We start from the raw sequence: 12,857 nt of genomic DNA, 5'->3' as shown, positions 1-12,857 counted from the left end.
AGGGGGATGGACAGATGAGCACATTTAGAAGAGCAAGCCCAGGTTGGAAAAGAGTTGAGAACCTGAGTAATTCAGGGAACTGGGGAAGACATGCCCAAGGTGGGATGAGAGCTGAATTCACATCTTAGAAAACATAAGGGAATATGTTCTTGTTTTGTATTGTGAAAGAAGGGCAGGCCGGAACCACTGGGTGACGCTTTCAAAGAGGCAAAATGCAGCTCTTCATTCAAAGCAAAGAAAATATTTCTAGTCCTGGCTGCACTGGTAAGGCATTTAGCCCTTCATCATGAGTACATTCCTTACAAAGTAAGAAGCTGATTTAGAAGTTCTCTAGTGTTCCTCCACAAATTCTGTGTTCTATATAACCTTAAAGACTGTGTGGAGGAAGTCTGGTAACTTCAGTTAAGTGTTCATCATACAAAGAATTCTCTACTGTTTACTATGCTGTGCCTGTTTTTATGAGCTCAGCCTTATCATTATGTTGCATGATGAGCAAAATCCGCAAAGTCGTAACTAAATCACTTCAGCTCAGTTGGAGCAAATTTTGAAAAATCCAGACTACTGAATTGGTCACTTGTGAAATTAATCTTGAAATCTGACTCTAGAAGAGAACTGTGTTTTCATCGGTGAACTCTGGCTCCCCGGGCATATAGGCAGCCTTTAAGTGTAGTGGATGTTAGCGACCCTTTTTCTTCCCTCACATGGGTCTGGAAGCTCGTCTTCATCATAGCCTCACTTTCCCCATGGATGGGAGTCTCGCTTTCATCCGTTGTTGGTATCATTTTCACCATAATGTCCATGAGGAAACTTAGTTTTTTTAGATGATGGGCTTCTATTGTTTAGCTCAAAATGTCCAGGTATTACCACTGAGATCCTTGGGAATCCTTAAATGTTAAGCAACATGTTTCTTCTCACCTCAGTGGAGTATCTTTGTATCATAGTAATAATAAATAATAAGATAACAAATAATAAAAAGTAGCTGGCCCAGGTTTTGTCATCTTTAGCTCAATAATGACTTGATTTCTATGATGGGAGACAGTAGGACTCGTACTATGTAGGAAGGGCTCATGGTGGGGGTGAGCCCTTTTGAAATGAAGGATTAGTACATATCTTACAGGGTCAAGTTCATTGAGAAGAGACAACGCAAAGCGTCTTCTGTAAAATGTGGGGCCAAGTACCTCTCACTAGGCTAGGTCTTTCTACTGAATTAAGTCTCCTTCTGTCATGGATGTCAGGGGCTTGGGGATCTCCCCGATTACCAGTTCTGCCAGCTGATTCTGACTTTGATAAAAATGAAAAAACAAAGCAAAAAAAGCCCCACGTGTGCCTCTTATAGTCAGAAAATGCAGAGAAATGCCGAGGGATTGGAAAGAAAAAGCCCTCAAGGGGAAATTAATTCAGTCATCCATTCAGCAGATACCCACTAGCCCCCGCTTCGTGCTGGGGCTGGGTACACAGTGGGGAGTCATGCAGGCATGGGCCCTGCTGGCACGGATCTTACCCACTGGTATCACCCGAGTTCCAGGGTAGTCTTGCCTTTGGGCTTTATTATCCTGTTGAAAAGCCTTTTTGGGATTGGTCTTTGGTCTCGAATCTAGCTGCATTCTTTAGATTGCCAGGAAAGGCACCGGGAGAGCTGAGAGGAGTAAAAAGTGAGAGAGCATCCTGAGGTCCCCACAATGCCCCTCTGCTCACACAACTTGGAGTGTGACTTCTTCAGTCCACAGAGTCATTCACACTCTCTTTACCTGCTGTCACCATGGCTCACCTGCTGCCGACCAAAGCAACTCTCCTGCCAAGGGGAAAGTGATCTGGAGGAAAAAAGAAATTATTTGCCTTCCAAGAGGGTGGGTTTACATTTTTGCCAATGGGCAGGGATATTATTCAGCTGAATGAACAGTAATTTCTTAAGAGATTTTGTTTTTAGCTATTTCCCAGTACAGCCATTAGGCATCCTTTCATTTTATCATGTCTTTCTTTTGATTTCCTATTGCCACTTGTGATATAGGAAATGTTTCTTCCAACAGGGTCTGAAGGGAGTTTCTTCTCATTTGCAGAGGAGGCATTTTCTTTAGACTTCTTTTGCTGAAAGCAATCGCACTCTACCCCACTTTGCTATAATTGAGATGTTTAATAAGTGCAAAGGTGCAAGGAATTGATTTTCTCAGTGCTTCTCCACCCAAGCTGCACACTGGAATCACCTGGGGAGCTTTAAGACATGCCTGAACCTGGCAGATGGGATGGAGGCAGACTGAGCACTGGGTTTTGTTTCGTTTTAAAAACTCTACAAGTGATTCTAATATGTAGCCAGGATTGAGAATTGCTGTCCTGGATTCTCAGAGCAGTGGCCTGGCTCTCCTTGCTGGGTTTCATGTTCGTGCATTTAGCCAGCATCCCTCAGAAGCTCCTATGCCTGAGGTGGGAAGCTGCTGGTGAACTTGGCATAGGAAGGGCTCAACAGAAAGCAAGCCTGGGAGACAGTCACCAGGGACCAGGAGCACAGAAGTGAGAAAGCTGGTCCAAGTCTGTGACTCTTTGGGCACTGTCAGGGGACGTTCACTTCTTGCCATCCCCTGGTCCCGGGAGGATTCTGTGACAGCTCACTCTTTTTTTATTTTTAATTTTGTTTTAGAGACAAAGTCTCGCCCTATTGCTCAGGCTGGAGTGCAGTGGTGCAGTCATACCTTTCTGCAGCCTCCAACACCTGGGCTCAAGTGATCCTCCCAACTCAACCTCCCAAGTAGGTGGGACTATAGGCATGTGCACCCGCGCCCAGCTAATTTTTGTATTATTATTGTTATTTTTCATATAGAGACAGGGTTTTGCTATGTTGTTCAGCTGGTCTTCCAACTCCTGGAGTCTAGCAATCTTCCCATCTTGGCTTCTCAAAGTGTTGGGATTACAGGCGTGAGCCACTACACCTGGCCTGACAGCCTAATCTTAATAGCGGTACTGGCCTGGTGGTATCCAGATAATACAAACTTCCCAAAGGCTATTTAGACCCATCTAGAGAGATGTTTCTAAGGTGGGATGAGGTACACTTGTTAAACAGATAATAGAAACTTAAAGGGACAGAATCCAATCCACCTAAGTCCTTGAAAGCTGGACTACCACGAACAGAGACTAAGAGTGATTCTCATGGATCCTGTTCCAACTGAGCATGTATGCACATGTCTGCCTCGCCCTAGTTTAAATTATTCACTTCTGTCTATACAGAAGACGTTACACTTGGCCACATGGTATCCCTTTAGAAAGAGAAGAAAAAAAATCTTGGTCAAATAATTATATTAACAATGACCACTTCTCAAGTTCAAGGCAAAGCAGATTATTATTGTGTTCCTAAGGAATGATTTCGAAAGTATTTAATGGTCATCTCTTAGAATTTTTTAGAGTGATGCTATAGTCATAATGCAGCAGTTCCTTGGGGGAAACAAACTGGATCAGGGAGAATAGATGAGTAATAACTCTTCAGAGAGTTAAGGCTTTGAGTATCTGGCTGTCTAGCCAGTTGGCCAAACAAGGCTTTACGTTACTAGTCCCTAAATCCACATGCACCTGCAGTTAGAGACCTTTATGTGTATACAACGAAAGATGGCCTAGAAAAATAGCAACAAGCATAGACTTTAGCATCAGACAAACCTGATTTATTTATAACTAATAAAGTTATTAGTTTCTTTGTCTATAAAATAGGGTTAATAATAGTATCTACCCAATTTTTTGTAAGAGTTCAATGAGATGACATGTATAAAATGCACAGCATGTTAATTGGATCATAAGAAATAATGAATATTAGTGGCTGTTATTTTTACCACCAGTAAATGGGTTCCTGCTGTGTATACCTAAAGTTCAGTGAGTTAAAAGCAAAAGTAGCTATGTTGATTTCCTGACCAATGCACAGGGCTGCCTTTCATCTTTCCCTTTGGGAGTTTTGTTGGCCACATTCAATCTTTGGGTATATTTCTCTCTGCTCTTTTGTGCTCTGTGCTGTTTTCTAGCTTAGCCATCAGTCTCTTGGCAAGAATTATTTATACAAAAAGCAATTTTTAAAATGTAAATTTTCTTCATCGCAAATATCTTCCATTTTTATGTGGTTCAGTCATTTGCTGGCACACAATTTAATTTAAAACTGTTGTGTGGCATACTGAAATGTGCCACACATGAAAGCACACTCTTACTGAATGCCGTGTGTTTAGAGAATTTCAAGTACTTCTCATAATTTGTAATTAGCCAGATGGGGGTAGGGGAAAGGAGCCATAGCACCGAGCCCACAAACCTAATCCACTCAATTGAACTGTCTCCAGATCATGTCGCACGAACTCTTCTCCAGATTTAGTCTCCGGCTCTTTGGAAGATGATAAATTGGTAGCCTGCTCTGGGTTGGAAGCGATTCCTTTATTGTTCGTGATTAGAAGAACACTTGTACACTCTCTGCTGGGAAGAGGTGGTATTTATCTATGATGAGCCAATGAACAAAACAGGAAGGACGTATTATTGAAAGGAAAATTTGACCATGTGGGGCTCTTGTTTGTGAAAACACCCACATACTGTCACCCTGACTTGTACAGCTTCAAGCTGCAGAGTCAAGAGAACTCACAGATCCACAGAATATTTTTAGGAACTTGAGTAGACATCGAAGAAGGAACTGCAATGGAAAAGACTACTGTAAAACCTTTCAGAAAGTTCCAGGTGGAGGCTTGGAAGATGAATCCTTACGGAAAAGCTGCCAAAGACATCTGCTAAGGAGATGGGAAGAGAGCTTGAAGAATGTTAGTGCTCTGGGAAGGAAGTGCTCCCACCAGATCACCCCCCAGAAAGTACAGAAGCAGCCAGGTGTCCATGTGGTTTGGTTCTATTTGTATATAGGAGGTGGCCCTGAAGGTGTCCTTTCTGAATGGATATCAATACTCATCTTAGGACTCTTCTAAGAGGAGTTTAGCTTGCTTCTATCACCATCAGCATTTTGCCTGAATTGGTGCAACCAACTTCACGAAAATGAGTGTATCTGATAAAGAGAAATCTATTTGACTGAAATATGTTGAACTGAAACATCCTTCATGTATGCTTTATTTTTACAGAGGTCTTTCTTGAGATTGCTGCAGGCATTGGTGTTTTATCAGAACATGACAGTTTTGCTGAGAACTAGCAGTAGTAGCTGCAGTCATAGCAATGGGTGGCATGAGTCTACATAAGCTGGGAGACTGGGCTCGTGGAGTGAGTGCGTTCAGAGGCCCAGTGTCCCTCAGATGTTGGCTAGTTCTCCACTCTACCACTCCTTCATGGCAAAGCAGGCACGAAGATGCTTTCTTGCTAATATTTGCCTTTGCTTTCATTTAGATGCTTCTGCCCAGCGTAAGCAAGGAGGGAGGGGATGGGAAAGAAGCAGATGAACACTTCTCCACATTAGTAATTAACTGTTAATATTGTTCACCTGTGCACGGTGCTGTGTTTAGCCACAGATCCCCAGATACGATGCTGGGTATTCAGACTTCCACTAGAGAGACAGAGGCAGATTTGAGAATCTCATCTGGATGTTAGCTTAGTGTTGTTACCCACACTGCTTTTGGGGGATACCTTTATTGCTGTAATGTTTTTCTAAGTCACTGGCATTTGTTCTAGCAGCATTGATTCATTACCAAGTTTTTAAAAAGGAAATAATTAAGAAAATGCAATGACCTTTAGAGAAAATGGGTCACCCATGTGAGTCCCGCTTTCAGGGTGGTGTGCTTTCTTCTGCTTTTAGAGTTTCTTTTCTCTTTTGGGCTATGAACAGTACCTGGAGGCCAGGCAGGCCTTATTCTGGAGCAGATAGTGAGTGAGGTTCCTGGAGTACTGCATAGCCTGAGAGTGCCTCCTAAGTGGATGCCCTCCACGCCTCCTGCACTTGGCCCTGGCACTGGGTCCTAGGCTCATTGTTGATCTTCTTAGATCTGGGTTCCTTGCATCGCAGGACCTACCTCAACCTGCTCTTGTCTGCCTTTGCTGTGTGACCCTTAATTCACCTCTTTCCTGCCTGTACTGTGATATGGGTGAGCTTGACTTACTGCTTGTCAAACCTGAGTCATATGCTCAAATCCTGCCCCGCCACCGCTTTCCTCCCTTAACTGGATCCTTAGCCTTGGACTCCAAGGCTGCAGCTCTGTCTCATGGCCACTCACACCCCACCCAAAGGAGGTGCTACTCAAAAGTTTGAGGCAGGAATGATTTATCGTAAATGACAATGTTATAGTTTGTAATTCTAGTGTTGAACATGGTATTATTGACTTATTTATTTTAAAATCTTAGACACTTTATCTAAAATGTCAATTTTTAGAAGGTATCAGAGCACAATTGTGGCAGCCTTTTTTTCTGTATGTATTGTATGTATTAAAAAAACAGGTTTACTTTATGACAGGTGTTGGTTACTGTATTCACAGTATAAATTGTCTTTTCAAGGGAAAAGATATTTTCTTTGAAAATGTTGTTGAACCTATGTTCTCTTTATTGAAATTGTTCTAATTGACCTTGAACTGTTTCTCAGACACCTGGTGCCCAGTTTCTGGCCGTAGACACTATGTGAGGCTAAGTAATTCATGTTTCAGGTCACTACCAGTCACGAATGCTTCTCTCATTCCAAGGCTATGCATATGGATGTCACACTCCCATGTCAATCGTCTCTGGAAGGTATTATTTGCCCAGTTTTTTAAGCATGGGAAACTGAGGCTTAGAGTCTTAAAAAATAAGTAGCTGGCAGTCTCTCAGCAAATAATGACGGTGCTGCACTTCACACCCAGATTTGTGACTCCAAAACTAGCCTTTGTTCTTTTTTTCTTGTTACTTTTTAATTGGAAAAAATTTTAAATTGCAAAAAGTTGTAGAGAATGATAAAAAACAAAAACCCATGTACCCTCTTCTAGGATTAACAAATGTTGCCATTTTGGCACATTTGTTCCTGATTTTTTTGTTTTTTTTGAGACGGAGTCTCGCTCTGTCGCCCAGGCTGGAGTGCAGTGGCCAGATCTCGGCTCACTGCGAGCTCTGCTTCCCGGGTTTATGCCATTCTCCTGGCTCCACCTCCCTAGTAGCTGGGACTACAGGCGCCCACCACCTCGCCCGGCTAGGTTTTTGTATTTTTTAGTAGAGACAGGGTTTCATCGGGTTAGCCAGGATGGTCTCAATCTCCTGACCTCGTGATCCGCCCGTCTCCGCCTCCCAAAGTGTGGTGTTTACTGGCTTTTGCCTCTTCTCCCGGGTGATTTTTGCTTTTTCTGTCCCCCAGGCTGGAGTGCAGTGGCCGGATCTCAGCTCACTGCAAGCTCGGCTTCCCTGGTTCATGCCATTCTCCTGCCTCAGCCTCCGGAGTAGCTGGGACTACAGGCGCCCGCCACCACGCCCGGCTAATTTCTTTTTGTATTTTTAGTAGAGACGGGGTTTCACTGTGTTAGCCAGGATGGTCTTGATCTCATGACTTCGTGATCCGCCCGCCTCCGCCTCCCAAAGTGCTGGGATTACAGGCTTGAGCCACCGCGCCCGGTTGATTTTTGTTTTTAAACAAAAGAACACATCACAGATAAAGAAGAGGTTCTCTTTTTACCCCTCCCCGATTCTATTCCTTTTCCTTCTTTCACCCTCTCTTCTATTTCAGAGGCAATTTGGTCTCTAGCTGGGCCATGCCTTGATGATCTTACTGTGTGTATGTATATATAAAATTAGTATATGGCTTAGTTTGTGTTTTAAATTTTACATACATTTTAATTTATATATTAACAATAAATTTTATTGTACATATTTTGTGACTTATTTCTCCGTTTTGTTTTTGCCGTTATTCCATATAGATCTAGATTATTCATTTCAATGGCTAATATCCTTTTGTTTGAATATATTGTAACTTATTTATCCTATTGATAGACATTTTTATTCTTTTACAAACAATACCAACATGTCTCCAGGCTTCTCTAATTAGGAAATATACTTAGAGGAGGCATTGCTAGGGTGTGGGATTGGCACAATTTCACCTTTTCTTGATATTGCCCAATCGCTGCCCACAGTGCCCATACATTTCCACCAGTCACATGTGAGAGGGCAGATTTTCCAAATGCTCGCCACCACTTGGCACTGTGTGGACTATAATTTTGGCCAGTTAGGAAATGGCATCTCATTGTTTTCATCTTAATTTGCGCCAGCCTGATTGCTACTCATTGAAACTTGTGAGGTTGGGAAACTTTTCTTAAGCTTATTGGCCATTCAAGTTTCCTCTTTTATGAAATGGTTGTTCGTATCATTTGCTCATTTTTATGTTAGGTTGTTTTTCTTTTTTCTGGCTGACTTGTAGGAACTCTACCTCTTATCAACATTCATCATTTATCAAAAATTATTTGGGTGCCATTATCTTCTCCTAGTCAACGTTTTTTGTTTCTGGTATCTTTTATAATACATAAGTTTTTAATGTTGGCAGAAGTAAAGTTAATCTTTTTGGCTGTGTTGTGTGTCTTGTTTGATGTAAAGATAGTTTCTGTAATAGTTTTGAAGTCTGATTGTTCATCTTTAGGTCTTCAGTTACCACCTGCACATCCATCCTCTCTATCTTCTTTCTTACTCTGTTTTTCTCCATAGCACTTATCATCGAATAATATGTCATGCATTTTATTTATCTGTTTTGCATGTGTATTTTATCTGTTGCCTGTTTCTTTCCACTAGAATGTAAGTCCCATGAGGGCAGGGACTTGCATCTATTTTGTTTGTGGCTGTATCTCTAACACCTGGGATAGTCACTGACAAATGATAGCTGCTCAATAAATATTTGTTGGACAAATAAATAATGATCCATGTAGAATTTATTTTTGTGTATCATATGAATAGGACTCCTTTTATTTTTGGCTCACAGAAAGCTTGTTTCTCTAATAGCATTGCCATACTGATTTTTTTCATGTCACTTTCATCAAGCTGGAGTTGTTTCCCCTGTGCCATTGTCTTTGAACAATCCTGTTTTCCTGCCCATCTGCTCAAGACTGAAGGAAACCCATTCCTTGGGCTTAAGAGTGGGAATAAGGATGAGGAGAAGCCAGGTACAATTTATGGGGAGCTTATGGGACAGTTGGTACACATTTAAGAAGAGCCTCTTATGAGCATGAGTGCAAAAATGGACATGAGTTCCTGCTCTCAGAGAACCTTCTGGCTGACATTTAAACTCATTAGAACTTGAGGCAGTATGTCATAGGTGCTGGGAACACAGAAGCTGGGAAACTTAGTGGTTAAGTTCATAGGCTTTGAGTAAATTCAGTCTGCTTTTGCATCCTGCCTCTGCTACTGACTAGGCTTTGTATCTTGAGCAAATTATCCTCTCCAAGGTTCAGTTTCCTTATCAATAATATGGGAATGGTCATAACATTGCCTCCTCCAGAGGTAGTTATAACGATTGACTGATATGATGTGTGCTAAATGCTTAGCACAGTTCCTGCCAGTACAAACTAATTCTGATGTGGGTGGAGTCTTTAGGGAGGAGGTAGTGTTTGACCAGGCCTTGTAGGATGGGTTGGATTTTTCTAGGCAGGGATTGAATGGGTGGACATGTCAGACAAGATATAGAATAAATAAAAGCAAAAACATGCAGACCAGAAAGTATAGGGTGAGTTCATAGAGCATTCATCTAGTTTGGATGGTATGAAGGAGTGAGAAATGAAGAGGCTAGAAATATAGGTCGACACCAATTGTGATGGTTTATTAGCACCAAGCCAAGAAGGATGTCCTTCATCACTCTGCTCATAATTCCTCAATGGCTCCCCATTGCCTGATCAGATCTGAGCTCCAGAGTGGTGCCTCTGGCCAGTGAGTGCTGGGTGAGGAGCAGGGAGGACAGCAAGAAGGCTCCAAGGAGAGCCCTGGCTAGTGCCGGAGAGTGTTCACTTTCCATGCACTTGAACTTTAGGAAGAGCTTTCAAAATGCAATTTTTTAGCATCATCTTTGTGCCAGATGTGGAGCTAGGGGCTTCCGTATATATGTATTACATGATTTTAAAACAGTTCTCTCCCTGGACACTCCTGTTCAGGATTTGGTGTTTTGTCTCTGAAACTGAATTCGTCAAGAAAAGCACAGAGGTAAATAAGCTTCTTCCCTATCTCCATTCCACCAGTCTCCTCTTGAATCATAGAGGGAAAAAAAGAACAGCCTAAAGAATTAGGGCCCCAGCAGATCCTTTGTGACAGACATGTCACATATCAACCTTCTTCCCAGCCCTGCCAATTCTCCAGGACAGCTTGGCAGGCATAGGTTGTCATCACAGGGAGGATGGAAGCAAGCAAACCTCTGAACAGGGTGTGGTGTGAATAGGACAGCCTGGGCCTTGCCCTCACAGACACTTGCTTGGGTCTTAATCTCAGCCATATAAGCATCTGGATGATTGTGAAGGGAATGAATGAATGATGAAAGTCTTGGAACCTCAGTTTCCTGGTCTGGAGGGGATAACCACATGGGGTTGTTTCTGAGAACCATGAGCTAACCCAGCAAAGTTCCTGTAGCTTGCACGCTCCTTCTTTCTTCCTTCTCAGAGAATGTGCCCAGATTGGGAAGCAGTTTAACCGTCCTTCCCTGACATTTGTATAGCCAAGTCATATTTAGGTATCCGGGGGAGCCAGAGTGCTCCTCCTCTCCTTCAGGAGAAGTTGGGTTATCTTTAATATAAGATAGAAATCAAACCAAATTACATTATTTTACCTCAGAAGCCAGTTGCAACCGATCCTTTTGAATGGTATAGTTCTATTATTATATATTACTTCAAACTTAATAGGAAAAAATTGATTAAAATATGTGCCATGTTCATATCTAGCCTGGCTGAATGCCACAAGACACATTAATTGAAAATGAATTTCCACAAACCCAATCAAGCATCATGAAGATGAAAAATGTACCTTTTCCCCTCCATTCCTTCATTGATTTTTCATTTTCCCCACTCAGTGCTTCATTTAGCAATTTTTCAGTTTCGTTTTGTTGTGGCCTTAATTCATTTCCTTTACTCCCCCCCAAATGAGATAATGTACCATTTTCTTCATCCTTATTAAACTCTTCTTTCATGCTGCATTAGTGCAGGGCAGATTCTGATCTTGTCATATTTCTCTATGCATTTTTTTTTTGTTAAAAAGAGGCTGAGCTTTATTCTTTTTATTCTTACATTTTGTGGTGGCTTTTATCAAAGAGAATGCACTTTTAAAAATACAATAACTATGAAATTACAATGTTACAGGACTTCCAAAATAGAATTAAGGAATGCTAGAGCAAAACTAAAACACTTTTTTCAGAGGAAGAATGTAAAATATCAATTATTCTCATTCAGAGTGGGCGTGTGGAGATCAAACACAATTCCTCTTTTGTTAAGGGAAATGGAAACAATGGTTTGCCAGATCATAGAGGGATCAAGAGTTGGGTTAAAGACACGGCACTGTCAGGAAAAGAGCAGGCAGAGGGAGACAACGGCTGAAGCCTGAGTGAGCTCTAGAAGGTTCTGTCCCTGACCCAGTCAGTTCACCATTTCCCTGGATTTCTAGGGGTTTCGAAAACAATAACGGGGATCTTCAAGGTATTTCCTTGTAAAATTTTCAAATTTTCAAATAATGTATTGGCATAAATTTCCCTTGAAAAGGCTGTAAGAACTCACAATAAAGTATCATATTGCTCTATTTTGACCTAGAATTCACAGCCCTAGTAATCTCATTTTGATTAGATGCTTTGATTGGCAGTTATACATCTTTGATAAAGTTTTCAGTGTGAAAATGAATTATTCTTTTGTTAAAGCTGTTTTAAGCAGAATGTCTACAAATGAGGGCCCGTGAGAAGGAATAACAAAGCAGGGGTGTTGGGGATGGTGGTTGGGGAGCTGTGGTGACCTGTTAACCTGTGGTTGAGTTTTGCGATGTGTGCAAGTACATACAGCCCCGACACTCTGATTTTGAAAACAATGAAATGAAAATGAAATGAAAACATCATAAACAAATTTCAGATAAAATAATATAAAATGTTTATTTCAGGGGACATGTATGCCATTACATTATTTGAAAATCTGAAAATTTCACAAGGAAATAGCTTGAAGTTCTCCATAGAAATCCAGGGAAATGGTGAACTGACTGGGTCAGGGATGGAATTTTCTAGAGCTCACTCAGACTTCATTCATTTACAATGAAAACAAAATAAAACAAATTTTAAATAAACAATAATGTCGAATAAATGTTGAAATAAAATAAACTTAATGTGGATTTAAAATATTGAATTCCATTTTCCTTATAAGATTTAAGCAGTTTGATTAAATGTGACCGTTTCAGTTTTGTTTTTCATTTTCTGTTTTTAAAGAGTTTATTTGAGCAGGCAGCACCAGGCCACAAGCAATTGAGGGCTTCACCTAGGGCGCTTGAGGGAAAAGCTTTTATAGGCGTTTATGGAAACAAGACAAGGGAAATATTTGATTGGTTAAAGCAGAAAGTCTGTACTTAGGCCACACCTGTAATCCCAGCACTTTGGGAGGCTGAGGCAAGAGGATTGATTGCTTGAGGCTGGGGGTTTCAGAACAGCCTAAGTAACATAGCGAGACCCTGTCTCTACAAGAAATTAAAAAATTAGCCAGGCACGGTTGATCACGCCTGTAATCCTAGCTACTTGGGAGGCTGAGGTGGGAGGACCTGTTGAGCCCAGGAGTTTGAGGTTGCATTGAGCTGTGATTGTACCACTATGCTACAGCCTAGGTTACAGAGGGAGACGCGGTGTTAAAAAAAAAAAAAAATTCCCTATTTAAAGGTTAGTTGGTGTTTCCTGATTGGTTAAATTTTAAATTTCATCTTCCTAAGCCATGACCATTCACTCTGAGCTGGGTTTCAGTTTGCTTAGGTTAGAACCCAAG

General features: G+C 41.4%; 1 protein-coding gene across 2 annotated transcripts in view; it reads left to right on the top strand.

The window, feature by feature from the left end:
* Positions 1-12,857, top strand: part of LOC116272711 (myocardial zonula adherens protein-like) — a 68,060-nt gene that overhangs the window by 23,833 nt on the left and 31,370 nt on the right. Inside the window, exon 9 of one of the 2 annotated variants that reach the window (XM_031661476.1) lies at positions 4,302-6,994. The exons of the other annotated variant lie outside the window; for it this stretch is intronic. Within the exon in view, the coding sequence (XP_031517336.1) occupies positions 4,302-4,355 (54 nt within the window). The 3' untranslated portion in view covers positions 4,356-6,994. Of the gene's footprint in view, positions 1-4,301; positions 6,995-12,857 lie in introns of those variants that run through there. 2 annotated transcript variants of the gene reach the window in all.

This window comes from Papio anubis, unplaced genomic scaffold (genome assembly GCF_008728515.1).
Source record: "Papio anubis isolate 15944 unplaced genomic scaffold, Panubis1.0 scaffold171, whole genome shotgun sequence".
NCBI classification, from domain to species: Eukaryota; Metazoa; Chordata; class Mammalia; order Primates; family Cercopithecidae; genus Papio; species Papio anubis.
This window is presented reverse-complemented; position numbering and strand designations above follow the sequence as displayed.